The sequence below is a fragment of the Clytia hemisphaerica genome, unplaced genomic scaffold (assembly GCF_902728285.1).
Source record: "Clytia hemisphaerica strain Z4C2 unplaced genomic scaffold, Clytia hemisphaerica genome assembly, whole genome shotgun sequence".
Lineage (NCBI taxonomy): Eukaryota > Metazoa > Cnidaria > Hydrozoa > Leptothecata > Clytiidae > Clytia > Clytia hemisphaerica.
Window position 1 is genome coordinate 376,523 of NW_027103979.1, and position 23,216 is coordinate 399,738.

Genomic DNA, 23,216 nt, shown 5'->3' on the forward strand with positions numbered 1-23,216 from the left:
TGTTAGTGTCCATAAAATACCGCTGTGTCTGTTAATTAATGACAGGAAAGAAGAGCCGCCGCGTTGACCAAATTAGGTGCTGCTTTGCTTTTTCGCGAGCCCTAGAATTAGCATTCTTCATCGAAAATAAGAAATATTTTATATTTTTACTTTGAAGATCCAAACTTCAAGAATTCTCCTTAGTTTGTCCCATAGTGATTATAACCCATCCGTACTGCCGGTATCACAGACCTTGTGGGACCCACTACAAAATTGGCTGAAAATTTTGTCTCGGCTTGGAAAATGCCATGTATAAACTTTAATCCCCACAGTGGTAGAAGCTCCACCGGGGCTGTGGCAATGTGACAGGGGTATGATTAGCTCTTTTTGTACACCTTCACCAGATTTTCAACAACTAGACTAATTGAAGATGTTTAAAAACCAAGATTGAAACTGGACGTGCTCAAATCAATCTTCTTCAAAGACATTGTACATGACTTAAAGCTTTCATTTCATTCCATTTTGAGATTATTTTCAAAATTTTGAGTTTTTATAAAACTTGCAAACTCAAAGTTATCCAAAGTTTTTTTCGAATGTCCAGCAACAATGGCTAGCCATTATGCCTACGAAGGTCTTTTAATTAGTGCTAATCTCGATTAGGCATGAGTTGAAAAATGTAATGCAAGGCAACTTTTTGTTCCTTGATTTGAATCAAGTGCAAAGGCGTTTTTTAGAAGGAAAGAAGAACAATTTGTTTGAGGCATTCTTTCATAAAATGAAGATAGTATAATCCTTCGGCAGCTACTTTTGTTTCGTTTGAGTATTCTAAATGTAAAGTGATTCACTGTTTTGGGCCACGCAACGCTGCACTTACGGCTAGTAGGTAAGCCTGTATTTTACATGATAGATTGCATAAAAATGTTGGGAATTAGATATTTCGCAAATCATCCGAAAATAATTTTATTGGTCAGCGAGTTTGACGAGTTTTACATATATAACGAACCAGGAAAGTATATAAAAAGAAATCACTTTGATATTTCATGATTACGCGTTTTTTTTATAAGAACATCCAAAAATTTTGAAGCTTTCGGGTGTTCTTGCCTTTTCAGCCTAAAAATGTTCTTAACATGTTATTATTTTCCCGCACATTATTTCCTAAGAAATCGGGTGTTTCGAGTCCCCAAAGCCTTAAAATGTTCCCGAGTCGATACTTTCGCTTTTGCGGCGCTATTCAAAGGCTGAAAAATTTGTTAGGCGGTTTCATCAAAAAAATACATTAATGTTTGACTAAACAACACCATTCCCTTTGGGAACCCTGTGTTAACACGTTTATAACTGTGGAAAAATTACGATATATTCAATGCAGTCCAATTAATCTCTCATAGAAAATGTTAATAAAGATTAATTGCAGAAATAAAGAGGGAAAGAAAAGCCTTGATTTGTCACGAAATTATGTAACATGTTTTCACACGGACTTTACAGTAAGCCAAAGAGTGAAACAAATGTAAGAAGTAAAGACTTTGCGATGAATATTTGCGTCAATAATGCTAAAGAGGCCCTGCAATGATCATGTAAGGACACTTTTTTAGTTATTTTTGGAATAGCCTGTCTAAAACACATAATTTCTTTCTTGCTATTATATTTTTTTTGTAATCTTCAAGTCATTTTGGATTTCCACTGATTATTTTCAATTTGAAATAAAGATAAAAGGGCAATTAATTTGTTTAAGAAGTAGAGTATAATTTTATCATTTTCTCTCGACAGAAAATCGAAAAACGTATTGCGAGCCCAGCGGAGAGAGCCGAAACATCATTTTGCTGCAATGTCAAAGAGGTGTGGAGAAAACTTATCACAGAATGAATCGTCTCATCAGAAGACAAAGATATGAATATTATGGTTATAAGAAAAGGAAGTAAATATCATTGTTCGACAACACAACCAAAGAAACATCTTCAATGAAAGGGATATACAGATCGTTTGAACGGAAAATAGGAGAAAGTAATTGAAGAAGTAATTGTCCGACTTCTTTTGTTAGTTGGTTCAACCTTTTTTATACGAAAACAATTTTTTTAACCGCAACCTAATTCTCATTTCTTAAATTCGAATAATGCTTTACAATGTAAAGTTTTGTCAGAAATAGCCCCCCCCCCCTAACCCTATACCGAAGTTTCTACTATACCACATCAATTTTTGTCATTTTTTACAAGAAAAATTAGATATTATAATTTATTATTTTATTAATTTAAGTCATTTTGTGTAAACAAGGTATACATTAGATTTTTAGCACAAGAATTATGAGTACATATATATTAACTTCACCATATATATTAATATGAATTTATTTAATATTGACTTTAATTTTAAAAAAGAAAATCATCCAAGTAGAATATTATATCGAATTTAATGTATCGTCTAATTTCATTAAAACGGCAGTAATGTCGGTTGATGAAAACTACGTATTTAAAATACGTCAGAAAATTAGTTCTTTTTTTTACACTTTCCTGTTCTGATAGTATTTCTTTTCGGAAGGTTTGATGAAATTTTTCTTTCTATATAAATTTACAAGCAAAATATTTTTTCTTTTCGTGAATTTTCGTCGTCTAGCAGAAGTATTTTTCGTACACCAAATAAATTGTTTAGTCATTCCATCAAAAAAGATCAAAAAATCAATTCTTCCTGTACAATATCGAATTTAGAAAGCTTTCCTATGCAAGAGCTTTGATGAAAACCTATTCCTTTAACAAATATTTTATCAGAAAATTAGTTCTTTTCGTACACTTTCTTGTTCTGATAGCTTTTCTTTTCGGAAGATTTGATTAAATTTTTCTTTTTATACAAATTTACCAGCAGAATATCTTTTCTTTCCGTGAATTTCCAACGTCTGATAGTAGTTCTTTTCGGAAAATCATAAAATAATTTAGTCTTTCCATTAAAGTGTATCAGAAAATTAATCCTTTCCCTGCAATTTCAAGATCGAAAAGATATCCTTTTCGTAAATTGAAAAGAAACAGGTATTCTTTCCGGTACTTTTCGAGACAGAAAATGATAACTTTTCGGTTACAGAAGAGAATGGAAATATATTCTTTTCGGAAAGCTTCAAAAGGAAACTTTTCGTCCTTATCGTGCACTCGAAAAGAAATCCTTTACGGTGCACGTAAATACGAAGAAAGAAATCCTTTTCACCGTCTATCGGACAGTCGGAAAGATCATTTTTCATGCAGTGACACATAATCAACTTACCATAAAAACTCTTTCACAAGTTCTAAAGACTTTCAAAACTACTAAAAACCACATCAAAACACCAGCCACGTGTATTTAGACTTTCAGTCAACAGCCATTTTGTTTCTAAATGAATCTATGTTTTCATTTTCCTTTGTTTTCCTTTTTTCTGCAGAGTCAGCTTTTTCCATAAATTATGCGCGCGCATCGAAATTATCAAAATGCGCGCGAAAGTACTGCTAAGTAATACGCTGAAAGCTCGCAAATCAGACCGAACTTGCATTGCAGGGAAAAATCTCCCTGCAGGCGAGTTACCTGCGCCAAGCGTTAAACAAGCAGCAAAAATAACATAAACTAGACTGTGAACAAAGTTTAACGCTTGGATTCCTAGGCTAACATCATTCAGGCAAATGATTTCTGTAAAACAATAAAATGACTAATTAGAATGCTGTAAAACTAGAAAATAGATACAAATCTCTTGAGACTTTAACCCTTTAAGACTTTGCGTCCCCGATGAGTGTCCCCAGGGCAAAAATGCAAAAAAAGTCTATGTCGTCGAATTCTAATGAAATTACGAATATAACACAATTAAATGGCGTAGAATTGAATGGCAATATTATTTTTTGTGTATTTGGGTCTTATAGGGGGTAAAATTGGGGGCTTTGGGCCCAATTCTGGGCTTTTGGGGCAAAAAATGACCCAAAAATCAAGTTTATCCAATTTCGATGAAACTTTCCACTTTTATCCAATTTTTCATGTAGAACACGAATATGAAACTCAAAGTTCTTCAAAAGTCCTGAAATACCCTCAAAAAGGGGGTTTTGGGCCCAATTCTGGGCTTTTAGGGCGAAAAATGACCCAAAAATCAAGTTTATCCAATTTCGATGAAACTTTCCACTTTTATCCAATTTTTCATGTAGAACACGAATATGAAACTCAAAATTCTTCAAAAGTCCTGAAATACCCTCAAAAAGGGGGTTTTGGGCCCAATTCTGGGCTTTTAGTAGGGCGAAAAATGACCCAAAAATCAAGCTTATCCAGTTTCGATGAAACTTTCCACTTTTATCCAATTTTTCATGTAGAACACGAATATGAAACTCAAAATTCTTCAAAAGTCCTGAAATACCCTCAAAAAGGGGGTTTTGGGCCCCCAACTTTTTCCTGTAAAATATAAAAATCACTCAGAAAATTTTTCCAGAAAAGGAAAATCAGAGGGGTTTCAGAGAAATAGTCCGAAAGAAGCCAGCGAGGCGAAATTTTTTTCCGATGTGTTCTGAGAGCATATTTCAGCTAGAAATTTAATCTGTTCTGATCCGAACTTCGAAAATCAATCAGCTAGAAATAATGTGTTCTGGCGAGACAGGGGTATAATCAAGTCTTTCTAACGTGTTCTTGTTGCCTAGTGACTCTTAGAAAGCTATGTAACATAATTTGATTGAACAGAGAAGTATGAAATAACACTGATGAAAATGATAGTTAAATTCCTATCACACATGAATAAACAACTTTACAACAATACCAGTTCACAGTCATATATCAATCATATATTCCGTATATAATATGAAAATCAACTACAAGTTATGTATTTAGAAATTATATAAAGAAGCATACGATAGAAAATCGTTATATAAACCAATGATACGGAGAATCTCAACCTTTGTCAAATGAAAACACTGTCATACGCGTTTTTTGACGCTTTTTGACGCCAATATTGCACTTTGGCTTGAGCATGGACATTATTTAGTTCTATAGACCAATATCGTTCTAAACCAAAAAAATCTCACCCTGATATTCTCATAGAATCTATTCCTTTAAAACCAAAAGGTGAAGAGAAACGATAAATTACTTTAAAAGCTTCAACAAAATATTTTAGGATTCTCAATATCAAATTCAAACGTCATCTTGAGACTGGCTGCTCGCAACATCAAATTCTCGCTTTTTGTGGTATTCATTCCAACAATCTCGTTGATTGAATGAGCAAAGAGCAAGTGGTTCGTTCGGTTGTGAGCACTTGTCACATTTTGTGCGGGTTTTTGCTCCGCAAATCCGGCAGCGCAATTTTTGCTCTTTATTTGGAGCGTCGTCTTTTGTGAGCTTAGCTTCTGAATGTCGACCTTGAATATGAATTAGTGTAAAAATTGTTTAAATATTCACTTCTTCTAAATAATGTGACACACTGAAACACTATTTGACAAGCTAAACAGATTTAAAATTCAGTTTAAAAATCTAAAAAGTAATTGTGTGACTGTAGTTCAAACAAGCAAGAGGGAAAGATGAAACCTTTTAACGCTTTTCAAGAATTTAGGAGAAACTAACTTTTACCTTTACGAGGTGATAACACGCTCATTTCAACTTTTCTTCGTTTTGAGACATTTGATGATGGTTGGTTTCGTAACAGTTTGTCTTTATTATTGTGCATTCTGCATTTTGCGTACCAGTTACGAATAACAGCAAATCTGAACTCGCTGCTCGAATATAGCCGTTGCTTTTCACTATTCAAAATAGTCTGATAAATGGAATATTCTTTTAATAAAAGAAGCAATTTATATCAAAAGGGCACTCTGCTATTTTAAATAGTGGCCTTAAAGCCTCAAGAGATTTGTATCTATGTTCTTAGTTTTACAGCATTCTAATTAATTATTTTATTGTTTTAGATTTTGAAACCATTTTTAAGCTCAACTTTGTTTTACAGAAATCGTTTGCCTGAATGATGTATATGATACTATTATACGAAATATAGCTGTTTTTAAATCAAAAATTTCATCTTTTCCTTTGAATATCTTGGCTTGATTGATTTTCTCGGACTTACTTTTATCCTTTATTGGTCTAAATTATCAAGTGGTTATGGAGTTTGGAAAAACAAGGGTAAAACGAAAGCCCAGAACAACTTCGACCAGTAGTCATGACAAAACCCTCGTCCCAAATGAAGAACGAAAAGAAAAACTAGTATCGCTTGGTTTCGATGAAAATGAGTGTGACGTCATCATTGAAACCAAAGACAAAGAAGTTCACTTACCGTTGAATTTCTTGGAAATGGTTTCCAATGACCAAAATATCCAAATGGCAGATGGGAAACTATACATTGATGTTTTTTCAGAGAAGCTTATCAAAGCTTTATTATTTTACCGCCAAAAGTATTATACAGACAACTTTGAACGTAAGTATTGAGGACTGGAAAACACGAGTTAAAAAAACCCGAGCTATGAAAACCGAGCTATAACGTCATAACTCGGGTTTCTCACAACTCGGGTTTTAAGGTGTACCTAAAAAACCCGAGTTATATAACTCAAAAATTTAAAGTGCACCTCAAATGACCGAGTTAAAATTAACTTGGAAAATTAAGGTGCACCTTTAAAAACCGAGTTATGACGTCATAACTCGGGATTTTCATAACTTGGGTTTTTTAAGCTCGGGTTTTCCAGGCCTCTGTAAGTTTTTAAAACTTTCCGATTCTTTGAGGTTAGGTTGTAATTCTATTTGTAAGATCTTTTTGTAAGCATATCTAGGCTCAGATAGGGCAAAAATTTAAGCCTGTTCTTTTTATTATTATTATTATTATTATTACCTTGGGCCTAAAATGTTCCGATTTTGATTGTTTTTGAGTTTTACAGATTTCTAAAATTTTGCTTAAGATATAAGCATCAAGTATTTGTCAAACCTTGTCCACCCCTCGATCTAAGCATCTCCGAGCCAAGTTTGGCTCTTTGTAGTATGCTTATAAAAATGCATGTAAATGCTTGCAAATGACCTCATAAAACGTTTCAATTGTTTTCAAATTGTCTGCAACCAAGCATTTGTACTGTACTCTTAGGTTTCAAATAAACAGTGGGTTCGAATAAACGGGGGATTGGAAAATTTTCGAGATTTTAATAAACGGGGGGTTGAAAATTGTACTTCTGAAAACCAAAAAAAAACAAGACGACTTGAAGTCGAAAATTTCGCCTAGAATTTGAACTGCATGGGAAAAACAATAAGTAGAGATTGAAGCTAATCTGAAATCTACTTTACATCGAGCCTTGATGAAACAAATTTACAAGAACAACGAGGCTTAAAATCGCTAAAAAAATTAAGACCGATTTAAGAAGAATTGTTGCTTAAAATTTTTTAAGAACTCTTATGAAGTATATGCTTATAAAAGATAAATATGCTCATATTGTGCGCCATTCCCTGTTTACATTGTAAGAACTAATTACCGAAAGATATATCACCGTTTATCAAGAGTTATTGATTTGATTCTTATAAAGTATATGCTTATAAGAAAAATAAATATGCTCATATTGTGCGCCATCCCTTGTTTACTTTGTAAGAAGTAATTACCGAAAGGTATATCACCGTCTATCAAGAGTTATTGATTTGATTCTTATAAAGTATATGCTTATAAGAAAAATAAATATGCTCATATTGTGCACCGTCCTTTGTTTACTTTGTAAGAACTAATTACCGAAAGGTATATCACCGTCTATCAAGAGTTATTGATTTGATTCTTATAAAGTATATGCTTATAAAAAATAAATATGCTCATTTTGTGCGTCATCCCTTGTTTACTTTGAAGAACTAATTACCGAAAGGTATATCACCGTCTATCAAGAGTTATTGGTTTGAATCTTATAAAGTATATGCTTATAAGAAAATAAAGAAAAAATCAAAACTGTGAAGCTAAAGACACAAAGATATATGACGCAATCCAAATTGTCCGTGGTTATAAGAGCGTGTAATTTGTAAATTAAATTTAGTGAGTTCGTCCACCGTATCAAGTACTTTCGTTTTCTAATTTTTTTTCCGATGACACCAACACCGCGAAAGGCTATCGTAATACTTTCGCTAGGTGAAATTAATATAGGCTAAAACTAGGTCACAGTGTGGATGTAAACCACACTGAAACGACCGCCTTCCATCACGCATCACGCTCGCAAAAGAGCGCGCGCACATTATTAACGCTTACATGTCATCTGCAGTACATTTTAGATTATTCATTGAAAACAGATTACAATATAGTCATTTTTCTTGTCTCGATTATTCAATTCCGAATAAAAGACATTCAAGCAAAAAAAAGAGAAACACCTGGGTAATCTAGTTAAAAAAACCGAAAGTAAATTGTAGACAAAGTAACGAGCCAAGGCAAAACGAGATTAGCGTACCACTATGAAAGAAACCGCCTCCGGCGGTCGATCAGGTTATTTAGAGAAAAATAAGGAGCCTTCTCTTTGACAGTTGAAAATATTCTTAAAAATTAATATATGGGGGGGGGTCCTAATAAGGTCCGGGGGTTGGAAAACTTTCGAGAAATTAAAGAGTGGGGGGGGGTGTTTATTTGGAACCTAAGAGTAATTGATTCTGGTCAAATTGAGGATGCTCATATTTGGAATTTAAATGCTACTAAGCTTGAAAACCCGTATTATTCTAGTACTAATATGAATCCTATTTGAAACATTTTTTATTTTGTTCTTTTTTTAGTTGAAAATATTGCAGAAATTGAAGAGCTAATCAAAGTGTGTACGACTTTTAAATTGAAAGTATTTCAAAACTATTTGATCGCACGTTTGGACAAGAAGTACATCGACAATGCAGAATATTTGAATAACGATAGTCTTCTCATTTTGAACATCTACCGGAAAAATGGTTTCAAAGAAAATGTTCAAAAAATGATGTGCAAAGGGCTTGGTTTACGCTCGCTTGATCAATTACTGTTACCTAATTATCTTGCTCTTGATAAAAACCTACGATTTGAACTACTAAAAGATAAAGTTATGGAGTGTTATAAGTCAAAATGTTTAGCTGACAACGGTGGTCTTCGTGATTTACGTTTTATCTTCAATTTTCTTGACTTGATCTTCTATGAAAACCGTGTCCCCAATCTTGCGGTAAAGAATGAATTCACGGAACCTATACCATTTAAAGTGCCGCCTGTTGATTTAGGTTCAATATCATGTAAGAAAGATGCAAAAAGCTGTGTCACTTTGATCGTTGAGAACAAGGAAATTCATATCAATTCATTTGTTTTGACCGATAATTCACCTGTCTTCAAAGCTATGCTGAATTCTACATTTAAAGAAGGACAAACCCAGACGATCGAACTCCCCGGAAAAAAGTTTGAAGACTTTGTATACTTTCTTCAGTTCTTGTCACCGTTATGTAGACGTTCGATCAAAAGTAAGGATTCTTGACTTTTCATTTTAGTATTTTGCAGACCAGAATGTAAATTTGGCTAAAGTTACATATTGATCGATTTACTCGTTCAATTTGATTGAAATCTGTTTCTGAGAGGTGCTTTGTCAAATAAACGAGACTAGTAGTGCAGAATTTGGTCCCATGGCGAGTACCTTGCAGGTCTGTGAAATCGACCCCCTGCAGGAACGCAGTAACTAATTCTTGAACTTTTGACTTGAAATTTTTACCAGTGGTAGATATTGACCATATATAAGACAGTGTATAAAATTTCAGTTTAGTCACGTGCGTGGTTAGTATTTTACAGACCGGTCCGTTTTTAACTAAAGTACTCACTTTCTGCATAACCGCTCGTCTGATTTTGTTGAATTTGTCGCTGCAAGCTTGTATTATTCAATATCAATACCTAACTTTTGTCAAAATTTCAAGTCAATAGTATTTTTCCTTCCCTAGACACAGTAACCTAGGGACTGACTTAGACAAGAAGGGCAATTTTGGGCCGGTCTGTAAAATACACGATACCAGCCGGTGGCGAAAAATTGAAACTGTGCCCCAGAAATAGATGTCACGTAGAGTTTCCTCACAAAATTTGAGCAAAAGAATGTAAAGTAAAAAAAATCAGGGGTCCTAATTTTTTAAAAGATTATAACGTTATCAGGTGGCAATGACGTCATAAATGATGGCGAAATTTTCACCAAAGATGCCAATTCATAATTGGTGCTAATTTGCAAAATTTCAAGCAATTCATTTGCATTATCATAATTTTTATATACATTTCGCATTTCAGATGAAACAGACGTTGTAATTTTGGCACCGCTCTGCCAAGAGTACCAAATCGATTGGCTGGCAGATAAAATCAAAACGTTTATTTGTAGTCCAATCTCTAATACAAAGACCATACTCAAATATCTCTCCATAACTGAGACAATGAACTTTGGACATGGTATCGAAGAAAGTGTAATTAACCTGATAAAAGAGCCTTTCCAGAATGTTCACATGGAATCAGAATTTCTACGACTCAACCAACGTTTGCAAATATTAATTGCTCGTAAGCTGCTTTGGAAAATATATTTGGTAAATATCGATCGTAGAAAAGGTCCTTTAAGCAGTATCATCGACCATACCATATTATCGATCTTTGATAATCAACAACAAAAATATTTGCTTGAAACACGTGATAAAGCTCATTGTGATTACGTCATCCGCAAACAAGCAAGGCCGAAGGAGAAAGTTGCCACCAGCAAAAGGATAAAATTTGATTCTCCTCGAGAATTGTTTTCTTTTAGCAGTGACGATGATAATGATAATAATCTTTAAAAACTAAATTATCTGTGACGATTTGTTAAGAGTATTTGATGGTCCAGCTGACGTTTTTGACCTTACAATATTTTTAGACCTACCTCGGAGGTCCTTTAAATTAACCTGTGTCTTTCCATCCGTCCGTCTGATGCAAGGTTTTCTCAGGATTTGCTCATTAGATTTTTCTGATTTTTTTTTCACAATGATGCAAAATGATAATGCCCAAAATGTGACGGAGCCCGATTTTCGAAAAAAAAAACCGTTTTTTGGCATTTTCTCGAGGTTTTATCATTACCTTTTTTGATTTATTTGCACAAAGATGCCTATTAGCATCGCTTTCATTGGAGAAAGAGTTTTTACGGAAATCGCCGTTTTTGCAGATTTTCAGTAGATTTTTTCCTTTATATTTCGTTGTTTTTTTCACACAAAAACATTATTAATAGCAATACCCACCATCAAGCATGTTTCAATTGTCAAAAAGACTGATTTTTGTCTTTTTAAAAATTTGTTTAAAAATTTCTTGAAAAAATCGGGTAGCACATAACTCACCCCCCCCCTGCGTAAGATTCTTTTCCTGTAAGTAGTTTACGTACTATGAAATTGTCAAATCTTAATACACCCCTGTCTCAGTCCCCCGGTGAAACTTTTTCCCTCAGTGGGGATGAAAATTTCTATCGAAATTCCAATGGGATAGAAAATCAATTGTTTCCAGCTAAAAAAATCCAGTGGGGATGGTTTTGAAGTGCAATTTTTTTCATTCAACTTCCAATGGGGACAAAATCATAGATCGATTTCCTAGTGGGGATAGAATTTTAGGGATTTTTCAATTTTGCTTGAAACCCCTTAAAACTTTAAAAGTTGAGAACATCCGAAAATTTTTGTATGTTCTTATGTTTTATGACTGAAATGTTATGTTTTATTGTACGATAACTTTAGATTTGGATTTTCAAATGTAACATAGTCTACTTTAAAATTTTTGAGGGCTGTAAATTTTTATGCAAGAACAAAATATCTGACAACATGAAATCAGTGAAGTCCAAAGTTTCAGAAAAGTATGAATTCAATTTTTGGTCCAATAGAAAAAATAATTAATTTTTTCGCCTTCAATTTTTTCACTTTCACTTTTCATTTTGATATTACAGTTGACTCTCGCTAATTCGAATTGAAACGGGGAATCTTATTTGTTCGAATTACAGAGAGATTCGAATTATGTAAAGTATTTTAAAAGGGTTTATCCTAGAGAGGGGGGGTTTCAGGGGTACCCGATTCCGCAATTCCGCCAATTTTTTCTCCAATTTCCGTCAAACCGTCTTAAATTGAACCAAAATTCCGTCACCGAAAATTCCTTTGAAATTCAATATTTTTGTCGAAAATCCCGCAAATTTTGAATATCTTTTACCAATTCCGAAATTCCGCAAATTTTTTGCTAAATTCCGTTTTTCCGCACTAAAATTGTCTAATTTTCCGTCTCCATCAGAGAACCCAATTTCCGTAATTCCGTCTAAATTTTTGCCAAATTCCGCCACTCCGTCCGAAAAAAGGGCCGATTCCGCTCCTCCGCCAACCATGAAACCCCCCCTAGACAGGGACTTGACACAAGTTCGAATAATAGAAAGTTCGAATAAAGAAAATTCCAATTAGCGGGAGCGTTCACTGTATCTTTATGTATCATATTTTCATAGTTTATTTCTTGAAAAGCTTGAACAATTGTAGTTCTAGTTATCTTTTCATTTCCCTCAGTAACAAGACAATGAAATTTCCAGGAGTTTATCATTTTATAGTAAGATATGTAGGTGAATACATAGGGATTGTCGTATATTTTGTAACCCGGTCTCTATTCTATGTCAGTTGCCCACTCGGCGCTTTTTGTACTTATTATGTACGTGTTTATTATTAGAAAGATCAGTTCATGATTATACTTTATACAACAGGGATCACTATAAAGCAAATGAACTGTAGAGGTTTTGTCTCCGTTTCATATCAGACACATGTTTCATAATCAAGTCGCAGTGTCTCTGCATTTTGTTCGATTTCGTGCTGAATAATCAAAATATAGTTTTCCTTTCATTCTTTCTTTTAACAAATATTGCTCCACATCCGTGTCAATTCAAAGTAACAAAGCTTGTGAATTAAGATTGATGAGTAAGCAAACGATATCAAGTTAGTTTAAAACAAAACTTTTCTCTTTAGATTCAAATAAGAAACTCTAAAAATTATAAATGGAAGACTGGCGTTGTGAAAGTAAAGTAAAAGAAAAATCGATACCGTTCGAATTTGATGAAAATGATTGTGACGTCATCATTATTACGAAAGACATAAATCCATTTACCGTCAAGTTTCTTGGTTTCAAATGATGGGGGTCAAATTTTCAGCACAGGAGCCGAAACAGAAGAATTTTCATCTGAAGACGTTTTAAGGGCGTTATCGTTTTACTACCCGAAATATTGGACATCCCACATTGAATGTATGTACCCTCAATTAACATACCCCTATCGCTTCTTAAGTTTTTTATTTTCCTTCCACCCCCTTGACCTTAGGATCAGTAATGTTTAAAAATGTTTTTAGATGTCAAAATATAAAAAACTTGTTATAATTGGTCCAAACAACCTGATTTTAATAATAATAATAATAATAATGTTTTACAGATTTCCAGGCCACCGTGCAAGCACATGGGCCTCTATAAATCGCTCATACATTGGTTTGGTTTATTACAAAGGTTAACTTCAAACAGATATGCAACAATAGTGACAATTTCAATCATACTCAAACATTTTCTCTTTCCAAGCTAGACCGAGGTTTTCTTTAAACTCTTGTATTGTAGATGATTTAACTACTTTTTCAGGTAGGCTATTCCACTGTTGAATGCCCCGATAGTAAAGGGAGTTGCTCTGGGGTCCACGGACACCATCGTTCCCGAAAATTCTTACCAGTTCAGAATTATGTGTTCTCATTGGTCTTATTCGTTGGTTAAATTTCTTAGGAACACACGATTTTTCATAGTGATTTAAATGTTTAAAGATCTCAACCATATCACTTACCGCACGCCTATATTTTAGACTTGGGATTCCAATTCTTTGTAGTCTGCTTTCATAACATAGTCGTCCACATGTTTCAACCGTTTTTGTAGCGCGCCGCTGAACACCTTCTATAAGTTTTTTGTGTTTTTTTAGTTTTGGTGACCAAATGACTTGTGCATATTCTAGGTGGGGCCTGACAAATGTTATGTAAAGTTTACGGAATAATTCAGGAGTGAGATACGTGAAGGTTCTTCTAATTAGACCAGCCATTGAGTTTGCCTTTTTTACTTGGTTTGATATATGTTGGTCGAATGATAGATTTTGGTCAAAGATAACTCCGAGATCCTTTTCGAATTGTACATGTTTCAGTAAATTTCCTCCGAGTGTTAGTCAGGTAGAATTAGCCTGAGACCTGGACAAAATTGCCATCAAGCTGAAAATTGGCACAGTTGTTCTTTAGGGTATACTGAGTTACCAAAAAAAAAGCCCCATCAATCCGGACAGGGGAGACCACTTTTTCGGACAGTTTAAAACCGGACATGTCCGGAAAATATGTCCGAAAAAAAGTTGTTCAAATATACAAGTATTATATATCAAAAGAAAGATAATTTCCAGACGAACAAAAAATTTGCTTACAAGAAGTCATGAAAATAAACACAGAAAGAGTTGTGAGTATCAGAAAAGACCCTACTGTCCAACTATTTTTGAATTATGTAGTAGTATTCCCTATTCTCAATGGCAGCGAATCTCCTTACAGCTTCAAGCCATGTGTTTTTAGACCAGCTCCTGAGTGCCGGGTAGCGCCAACCTAGAGGGGTAGTAACTTTATATACGATTTTTGTGCTCCTCAACATCCAGTTTATGGAATGAAGAGATAAATAGCATTTTAAGGGGGCTTTTGAATTAGGGGGTCCTAAAAGAGCTCGGGTAAGGAATTACTATTGAGAAGCCGTTTTATGTCAGTAACATCAGCTCATATCTTTTTATCTTAGCCATGGAAATGTCTTGAAACTTGGTAAATATACTCAAAAGAAGTAGTAAAAAAAAAACTTCGAAAAATGTTTCCCAGGGCCTCGCAAGGAGAAAAACGGGTAAAAAGTATCCAATTTTGCCTATTTTTAGCCTGTTTTCACCCTCATTAACAAATTACACGCTTTAAAATATTCAAAAATTTAACAAAAACATAGAAAACGTTGGACTTAATCGAAATCGCTAAGAAAATTAAGGTTACGTTGTCATTACTGGCAATTTTCAACGTTTCAGGGGGTAAAAATGCTATTTTTTGCTATATTTCGCCTATTTTGCTTAACTAAGCTAGTTGGAAAGCTTAAGAATTCTCACAAACCTCATAGAAGTGTGGATAATATTGAACTTCAAAACTTTTGCCTATTTTTCACCAATTTTGCTTACCTAACTTAGCTAGTTTAAAAACCTCATAGAAGTGCGGCCAATGTAAAAATCATATAAATCTCAACCAGGATGTGGCATTGTTGCTAGCACTTTTTGACTTTTCAGGGGGTAATAATGCGCACATCATCTTTTTTCGCCTATATTGGCTACATAACTTAATTGAATAATGAAGAGCTCAAATATGTTTACAATCCTGGACAGAAGTGAGGAAGGTTTGACCAATATAAAACTCGTACTACAATTTCACGACACATTTATTTGCACTTTTTGGCTTCTCAGGGGGCAAAATTCGGGGCATTCTCCGACCTCCATGTTTTACCCTGAGTATCAACCTCAGGACGACCAAGTATAGAAATTTTATCGCGCATGTGTCAATCTATTCACTATAGAGAGAATCAAAGATGAAGAGCAAATATTGCCGTATTAATGTCTAGCAGATTGTATCAGTATGCATGCTTACTATTGCCGAATTCCCCCAGAAACCTCCAAATTTAATTTTTTGAAATGTGTTTCTTTCAAAAGAAATCCTCTACATCATTCCAAATGTATAACAGTAATTGCACTAAACTATTAATTATACTTTAATGGAATCGAAATAATGCGCAGATCTTTATGTTATCATTCTCTATCACTGACTCTTTTTTAAAAGCGTCGATGATATTTTTGAGATATGCTTTCCACGACGTGAGTAAAAGTATCAACTTTAAACTTAATCCAAGATCTTAGATTTTCGTCATGCTTACTTTTCACAGCGTTGAATGCGCGCTGAATAGAATTGATATTCGCTGTCACAGGTCGGAATATGATTTCGACATGTGATTTTCACGGTAGTCATGTTCTGATCGAGGTAATGTTTTGGTGTCAGTATTCCCTCTACCGGTAAGTAGGTACCTCCAACATTGAACATATTATCTGTTTTTTTTCTCACGTTCGCTAATTTCGTTGTCTGGTCATTTATTTTCAACAATTCTTTCTTAATGATATAAAGATCTAGGTTATTTTTAATGACCTGCATGAGTTCAACACAATGTTTGTCGAATTGAAAAAAAATGTGTCATCATAGTAATTACTCTTACAAGAATATGATTTATTTATTTGTTACGATATGCACTTGTATTAATAGACCATGGCTGCATTCGAATGCGACCCGAAAGCTTGGATATCAACCCAGAGGTGGGGGAAGGTGCCACTTTTTCTCCCTGGACTACTCCACTTACCCTTTATCTTTTTCTCTAATACTGAGCATTAAGCAGTGAGTATCAAGTACAAATGACCCGACCAGGGATTGAACCTACGACCTCGCGCATCGTAGCCAAGTATTCCATATTTACACTATGGTTCGGTTCAACGTTTTGTTTTCAGGGTTCGCAATTGACCGTATAGCAAGTTGATTTTTATCGGGCGGAAAAGTTGGGTCCAAATTAATTATTTCATGTCTAAGGAACTGTATCGTACGGGGCTGTTCGACAATATATCATCCAAGCAGATCTCTGGGAAATTTCTTGTAACGGACTTTTTTTGCTTTAATGCTTAGGTCGTAAGGTGTTGTTTTACCTTGCTCCTCATTACTAAGTCTTAGCGATTGTGGCGGTCAAAGCTGTTTCGAATGACGAATGACGATGCGCTCTCGAACTAAGTTAAGTGAACAAAATAGGAGAAATATAGGTAAAAATAGCATTTTTACCACCCGAAACGTTAAAAAGTGCCAATAATGACAACGTAACCTTAACGATTTCGATTAAGTCCAACATTTTCTATGTTTTTGTCGAGTTTTTGAGTATTTTAAAGCGTGTAATATGTTAAAGAGGGTCAAAACAGGCCAAAAATAGGCAAAAACGGCTTCTTTTTACCCGTTTTTTCTCCTTGCGAGCACCTGGAAAACATCTTTCGAAGCTTTTTGTTTTACTACTTCTTTTGAGTATATTTAACAAGTTTCAAGACATTTCCATGGCTAAGATAAAAAGATATGGACTGATGTTACTGACATAAAACGGCTTCTCAATAGTAATTCCTTACCCAAGCTCTTTTAAGACACCCTAATTCAAAAGTCCCCTTAAAACGCTATTTTACTCTTCATTCCATAAACTGGATGTTGAGCAGCACGAAAATCGTATATAAAGTTACTACCCCTCTAGGTTGGCGCTACCCGGCACTCAGGAGCTGGTCTAAGAACACTTGGCTTGAAGCTGTAACAGATTCGCTGCCATTGAGAATAGGGAATACTACTACATAATTCAAAAATAATTGGACAGTAGGGTTTTTTCTGATACTCCTAACTTTTTCTGTGTTTATTTCCATGACTTCTTGTAAGCAAATTTTTGTTCGTCTTGAAATTATCTTTCTTTTGATATATAATACTTGTATATTTGAACAACTTTTTTTCGGACATATTTTCCGGACATGTCCGGTTTTAAACTGTCCGAAAAAGTGGTTTCCCCTGTCCGGATTGATGGGGCTTTTTTTTTGGTAACTCAGTATACCCTAAAGAACATCTGTGCCAATTTTCAGCTTGATGGCAATTTTGTCCGGGTTGTGGTGAAATTTCAACTAATTCTACCTGACTATGTGTATTGATGTACATGTTTAATTATATTCGGCTTACCTAACGTTAGTACATGACATTTGTCGGGATGAAATTTTAAAAGCCACGTATCTGACCACTGCTGTAGTCGATCGATGTCCTCCTGGATTATAAGTGCATCTTCAATTGATTCTACTTTATTGACAAGTTTAGTGTCGTCAGCAAATAGAAAGAGTTGTGATTTAATTGAATCTGGTAAATCGTTGATGTATAGAACAAAAAGGGTAGGCCCTAGGACACTACCTTGGGGTACTCCACTAAGAACTAATTGTTTTTCGGATTCAGCTCCATTTACTTTAACTATCTGAAATCGATCCTTCAGGAAGTATCTGATCCATTCAAGCAACTTATTTCTTATTCCGTAGGCTTCTAATTTGATTAAGAGCCTTTGGTGGGGAACTGAGTCGAATGCCTTTGCAAAGTCAAAGTATACTGCGTCAACAGCTTTGCCGTTAGCAATGTCTTCGGTACACACATCTAGATAGTTTAGCAGTTGTGTTACTGTTGATCGGCGATTGATAAAACCATGTTGCTTGTTAGAAAGCAGTTTCTCTTGCTCTAGATGTGACATAATATGTCTTTTCCATCATTCGACACACAATGGATGTCAGGCTAATCGGACGGTAGTTTTCAGCTATATTTTTGTTTCCTTTTTTGTAAACAGGTGATACATTAGCATGCTTCCAGTCGTTTGGGAGACAACTTTCGTTGAGAGATTTTGTCATTATAAGGAAGAGCGGTTCTGCAATATATTCAGCGAGCTCCTTGAGCATCCTTGGGTGAAGTTCATCTGGCCCCATGGATTTGTTTGGATTTAACGCCTTGAGCTCCTTTTTAATAGTTTCAGTTAGTATATTTATCTCTACTTCTTTATCCGTCCTGGAATGGAATTCAGGGAGTTGTTCAAGTGGCTCACGTGTAAAGACACTACAGAATTGGCTCTGGAGTATGTTGGCTTTACTTTTATCATCATATTTGATCGAATTTTCATTATTAGGGTTTTCGAGGAGAGGATGTTTTCCCGTTCTTGCTTTCAGATTGCTGCGTACATATTTCCAGAATCTTTTTGGATTTGTTTTTGATTGTTCGCTGATCTTTTTTTCGAACTCTCTCTTGGAGCGAGTCAGGGCACTATTAGCGGCGTTGCGCCATCTTACGTACTCCCTTCTACGTCTCTCAGTGTCGTCATTTTGAAGTGAGATGATCCATTTTCTATGCGCCTTACGTTTCTCTTTAATTATCTGACAAATTTTTGGATCTAAGGGATGCTTCCCTTTCCTTCTTTGATTTGACAGGTTGTTCTTATTGTGGGTAAGTGGCACATAGAGGTTTCGGAGCTCGATCATTTGTTTTAGGAATAGGTCCCAACTCTCATTCACATCTAATTCAATCGAATTTTGGATGAATTCGATAGACCAATTGATATGGCTTAGATGAGATCTCATAAACTGGTAGTTGGCTTTGCTGTATTGATATCTATCAAGCTCATTTTTAATTGTGAAATAACCATAGAATTTAAAGGAGAGGACACTGTGATCACTGAGATGGAGTGGGGCAAGGTATTTTATCTCGGAAATTTGATTTTCTTCCCCTGTAAGGATGAGATCGAGTATTGATGGTTTGTCGGTGCCTCGTCGCCGTGTCGGCTCAAGGACATGTTGGTATAAAAAACAGTCTCTTAAAGCATCAAGGAATTTCTCCTCGTCGCTATCTTCTTCACAAGGTGAGGACCAATGGACCCAATCGATTTTCTTATAGTTAAAGTCACCTATAAGACATATATGAGTGTATTTCGGATTTAGGCAGAGATCTTTTATGAGCTTATTCATGTTCTTGTTATTTTCATCGAAGATATTTGTTTCAGTTTTTGTCGGGCTTCTATAAAGGCATCCGAGTAACATGGTGTCTTTGTTCTCCATTGCAATTTCTAATAGACAAGTCTCTTCAAATTCAACTTTCGTTTGTATTTGTAGGATGAGGTGATCAATAGACTTGTGGACTAGAATGATGATTCCTCTCTTTTTTTGTATTCCTATGTTAGTTTTATATGGTGTAGAATAATTCTCAATTGAGTAGTCTTGATCTTTTCTCTCAGAGATCCGTTTGGTGTTGACTTCGGTGATCGCAATTATATGAGGTTGTTCAGCAGCAACGTGCTTTAAAAGTTCGTTTTTCTTCTTAGATGTCATTTGGTCTGCATTTGTGTAGATGATAGTAAGTTCACTAATTGTTGTGGTTGTGTTTTTTGAATCGTTTTTGTTAGGTGGGTTTTCATTCAAGCTGTCGTTATCGTTATCGATCGGTTTTATTGATTGATAGGGTTGTTGTATCGTTTTTGTGTTTTGTTGTACACCTTCTTTATGTCGAAGCCGTTTTTTGACGATCCTCGAACCCGATAAATAAATTCATCGGTTTCTAGGTCATCATTTAGGTCTTTCGCCTGCTGTGATAGCTCTTTATACTTTTCACGTTGGGACCTACATAGATCTTCTGTGATACTTATGCCTTTATAAGTATCGTTACCTTTAAGTGATGGGAGATTTCCCATGATCTTAAGTTTATCATCTTCACTATCGAGGCAAATTAACAGTGGACGATTTGGTTTCTTACCTATTCTAAATATTTTTTTGATCTTAGAAGAAACATGTAAATCCTTAACTAATTGATCAGCCCATTCGCAGTCCCTAGTATGATTATTTTTGTCACTATTATCGCATACCTGTTCTTCTTCTTTTATTCCGTGAACGATGATGTTCGTGGCTCTCTCTCCTCTTCTCCATCTCAAGAGCGATCTCTTCGTCTCTGGCTTGTTTAATAGCAAGTTTGATTCCGCTCGTGTCACTCGTCGGTTGTTGAGGGAGACCAGATTTTGTGGCTTCTGAATACGATTTCATAGCTTGTTGGCATTCGTTCTTTATTGTTGACAGGATACTGTCCTTGAATTCGTCAAGCTTTCGTTCGAATTTCTTTTCAGCAAACTCGAGTGTATGCAGGCCGGGGTCAGCTTTCAAATCATTTTTCAAGAGTTGGAGATCTGCGTCCTTATCTTCAAGCTGTTTCTTAAGGTGATCCTCAAAGTCACGACTACTTTTTATAATTCCTTCGCATGCGTCGATTTCTCTGCGAAGGCGTTTAATTTCATTTTGGGTTTGAAGCGATGGTTGAGCCTTTTCCTTCTTGGGGACCAGTTCGAGCAGCTTGGGTTCAACTTCAACGCAGTTGATACAAATGTATTTCTGGGTTCTGTTGGCTTTGAGTGTTTGAATATGGAATGCAGGAAGCATACAACATCTGTAGTGAATGGATCTCTTACATTTTCCACAGGTTAGCGAATCTGAATCCCTGTCGTCAACACATCGATTTTCGGTGCATATAATGATATCTTCTTTCATTGAGATTTTCTTAGAAGCAGTAGATTGTTTTGGCCTTACGGATGATGTAGCCGATGCCATTTGGTCAACTAGTTGGTTGTAGTAGTTGAATTTGTTGGAAAAAGCAGCTTTTTAAGTGTTTTTTATAAGATTTTCCATTGCAAGTTTTTATTTTAGTTTACATATTTTACATGATGTAATAGTTATCGGACAGTTGCGAGTAGAATATGAGAAATATTTTACGAGTTCCGAGATTTTTCCGTACAATAATTCCCGAACCTTCAGGCGAGGAAAATATACGGAAAATCCGGAACGAGTGAAATATTTCCATATTTTACGAGCGGTGACCCAAAAAATACACTTTTTGTGTCGAAAAAAAGCGCTGGGCACTTCTGTAGCAAAGTGACATTGAATTGCTTCTACCGCTAAAATGCAACAACATCTATTCGTCAATTTATATTTTTTATATGTAAAGTACAGGATATATTGTACTCTTTTTAACCAATCAGATTGCAGAAATTTTTCGGATCGCCCTTGTTCAGCCCTTTTCCCTGACTGGGAGTCCCCCCTTGATTAGAGTTTAAAAGATTTTTCCAGTCCCCATACACTTATCAAATTTGTGTACTGTACTGTTATTTTTTAAATACCAAGTTTGGTTCAATGACACTCATATTTATTCAGCTTAATTTCATATCAAATTTCTTCAATTATTAGCTGTAAACTTTCTTGTAGGTGACGATTTGGACAACCTGCTTTCGATTGCAACTACCTTCAAAATGACAAAATTTCAAGTCTTTCTAGAGAAACACATACAATCTGACTACTTGAATACTGTACTGACACTGAGTTTATCAATGATTCCCTGTTAACAGTAGTATTTATTGCTCAAAACACGGTCTTGATAGCCTTTTTAGAAAGATTTTAGCTAAAAAGTTACCTTTAAAGAATCTATCTCAATTAAAGCAGTTTTCTTACAAGATGTTAACAAAGGATGTGCAATTTGAAATTCTAACGTTTACTGTTTTAAAAGAAGTATTAAGAATGGACAAAACAAAGCTAATGGAAGCTCAAGTCATTTGTCATTTTCTTAAATTGGTCCAGAACCATGAATTACGCCTGATTGATGTTAATGGTGATGCTGCAAATATGTCTTTTGATGTCAATTTACCGTTGGAAGTCGTTGATCTAGATTCAATATCATGCAGCAAAGATTCGAAAGATTGTATCACTTTGGTTATCGGGGAAAAAGAAGTCCATGTCAACTCATTTATTCTTACCAATAATTCTCCTGTATTCAAAGCAATGTTGAGTTCGACAGATTTCAAAGAAGGTCAAAACAAAAAGATTGAATTTCCTGGCAAGAAATTCAATGAAGTTGTCTACTTTCTTCATTTTCTTCGTTCGTTTCGCCAGATCCAAGGTAAAAATAGTTTTTCACAAAAATTTTACCAAACTTTTAATCTGGATATTAACGATTTAGCACTTCGGTCAAATTTTTTTTCGAGACGTCGATCATTCCAAAGCTCTAATCTGATGTTTCTACTGGGTGTGTGTCACGACTGAGTTTATCCCTTTGAATTCGATTTTTGCAATCGTTCTTATTTTCAAAACAAAAGAAAATTGAATTCAAAGTGTTAAACTTTTTCGTTTCGCAACCGGTACACGTTTTTTTTTTTAAGAAACTAGTTTTACCAAGCAGCCTCAATGTTTCTTAAGAAATCAGCCTTTTGAGCCTTAAATGTTTTTTACATGTTTCTAAACTTTTTGACATAATCAGCCTATTTTTCATGCAAATATTGGAAGGTTCTAAAAAAAACGAGTTAAAAAATGTTATTTTCTCATTCTCAGCATGTTTCTTAGATGTTTCTTAGTTTTTAGGCATTCTGAGCCTCATGTTTCTTAAAAGTGTGTTTCTTAAAAAAAAAACGTGTATATGCCTTAGATTCAGAGATTGGATCTTGAAAGAATTGAAACTTAGAAGATCAATTTGTCTATTTTAGATTCAACTGATGTCTTGGTACTTGCCCCGCTATGTCAAGAATATCAAGTGGACTGGATCTCCAATAAAATCAAATCGTTTCTCTTACAAGATGCTACAAAAGATACAGAAACAATCCTCAGACATTTAGTTGTGACTGAGAAAATAGATTTTGGCTCGAAAGTTGAGAAAAAACT

The 23,216-nt window shown here is 34.9% G+C and overlaps 1 protein-coding gene across 1 annotated transcript; it reads left to right on the top strand.

The window, feature by feature from the left end:
- The first annotated feature begins 3,211 nt into the window (after nt 1-3,211).
- Nucleotides 3,212-11,717, top strand: LOC136810882 (uncharacterized). Its single transcript, XM_067067471.1, has 3 exons — nt 3,212-6,355; nt 8,653-9,348; nt 10,151-11,717. Exons 1-3 carry the CDS (start codon nt 6,043-6,045, stop codon nt 10,678-10,680), a joined length of 1,539 nt encoding a protein of 512 aa, XP_066923572.1. The 5' UTR covers nt 3,212-6,042; the 3' UTR covers nt 10,681-11,717.
- The last annotated feature ends 11,499 nt before the right edge of the window (nt 11,718-23,216 follow it).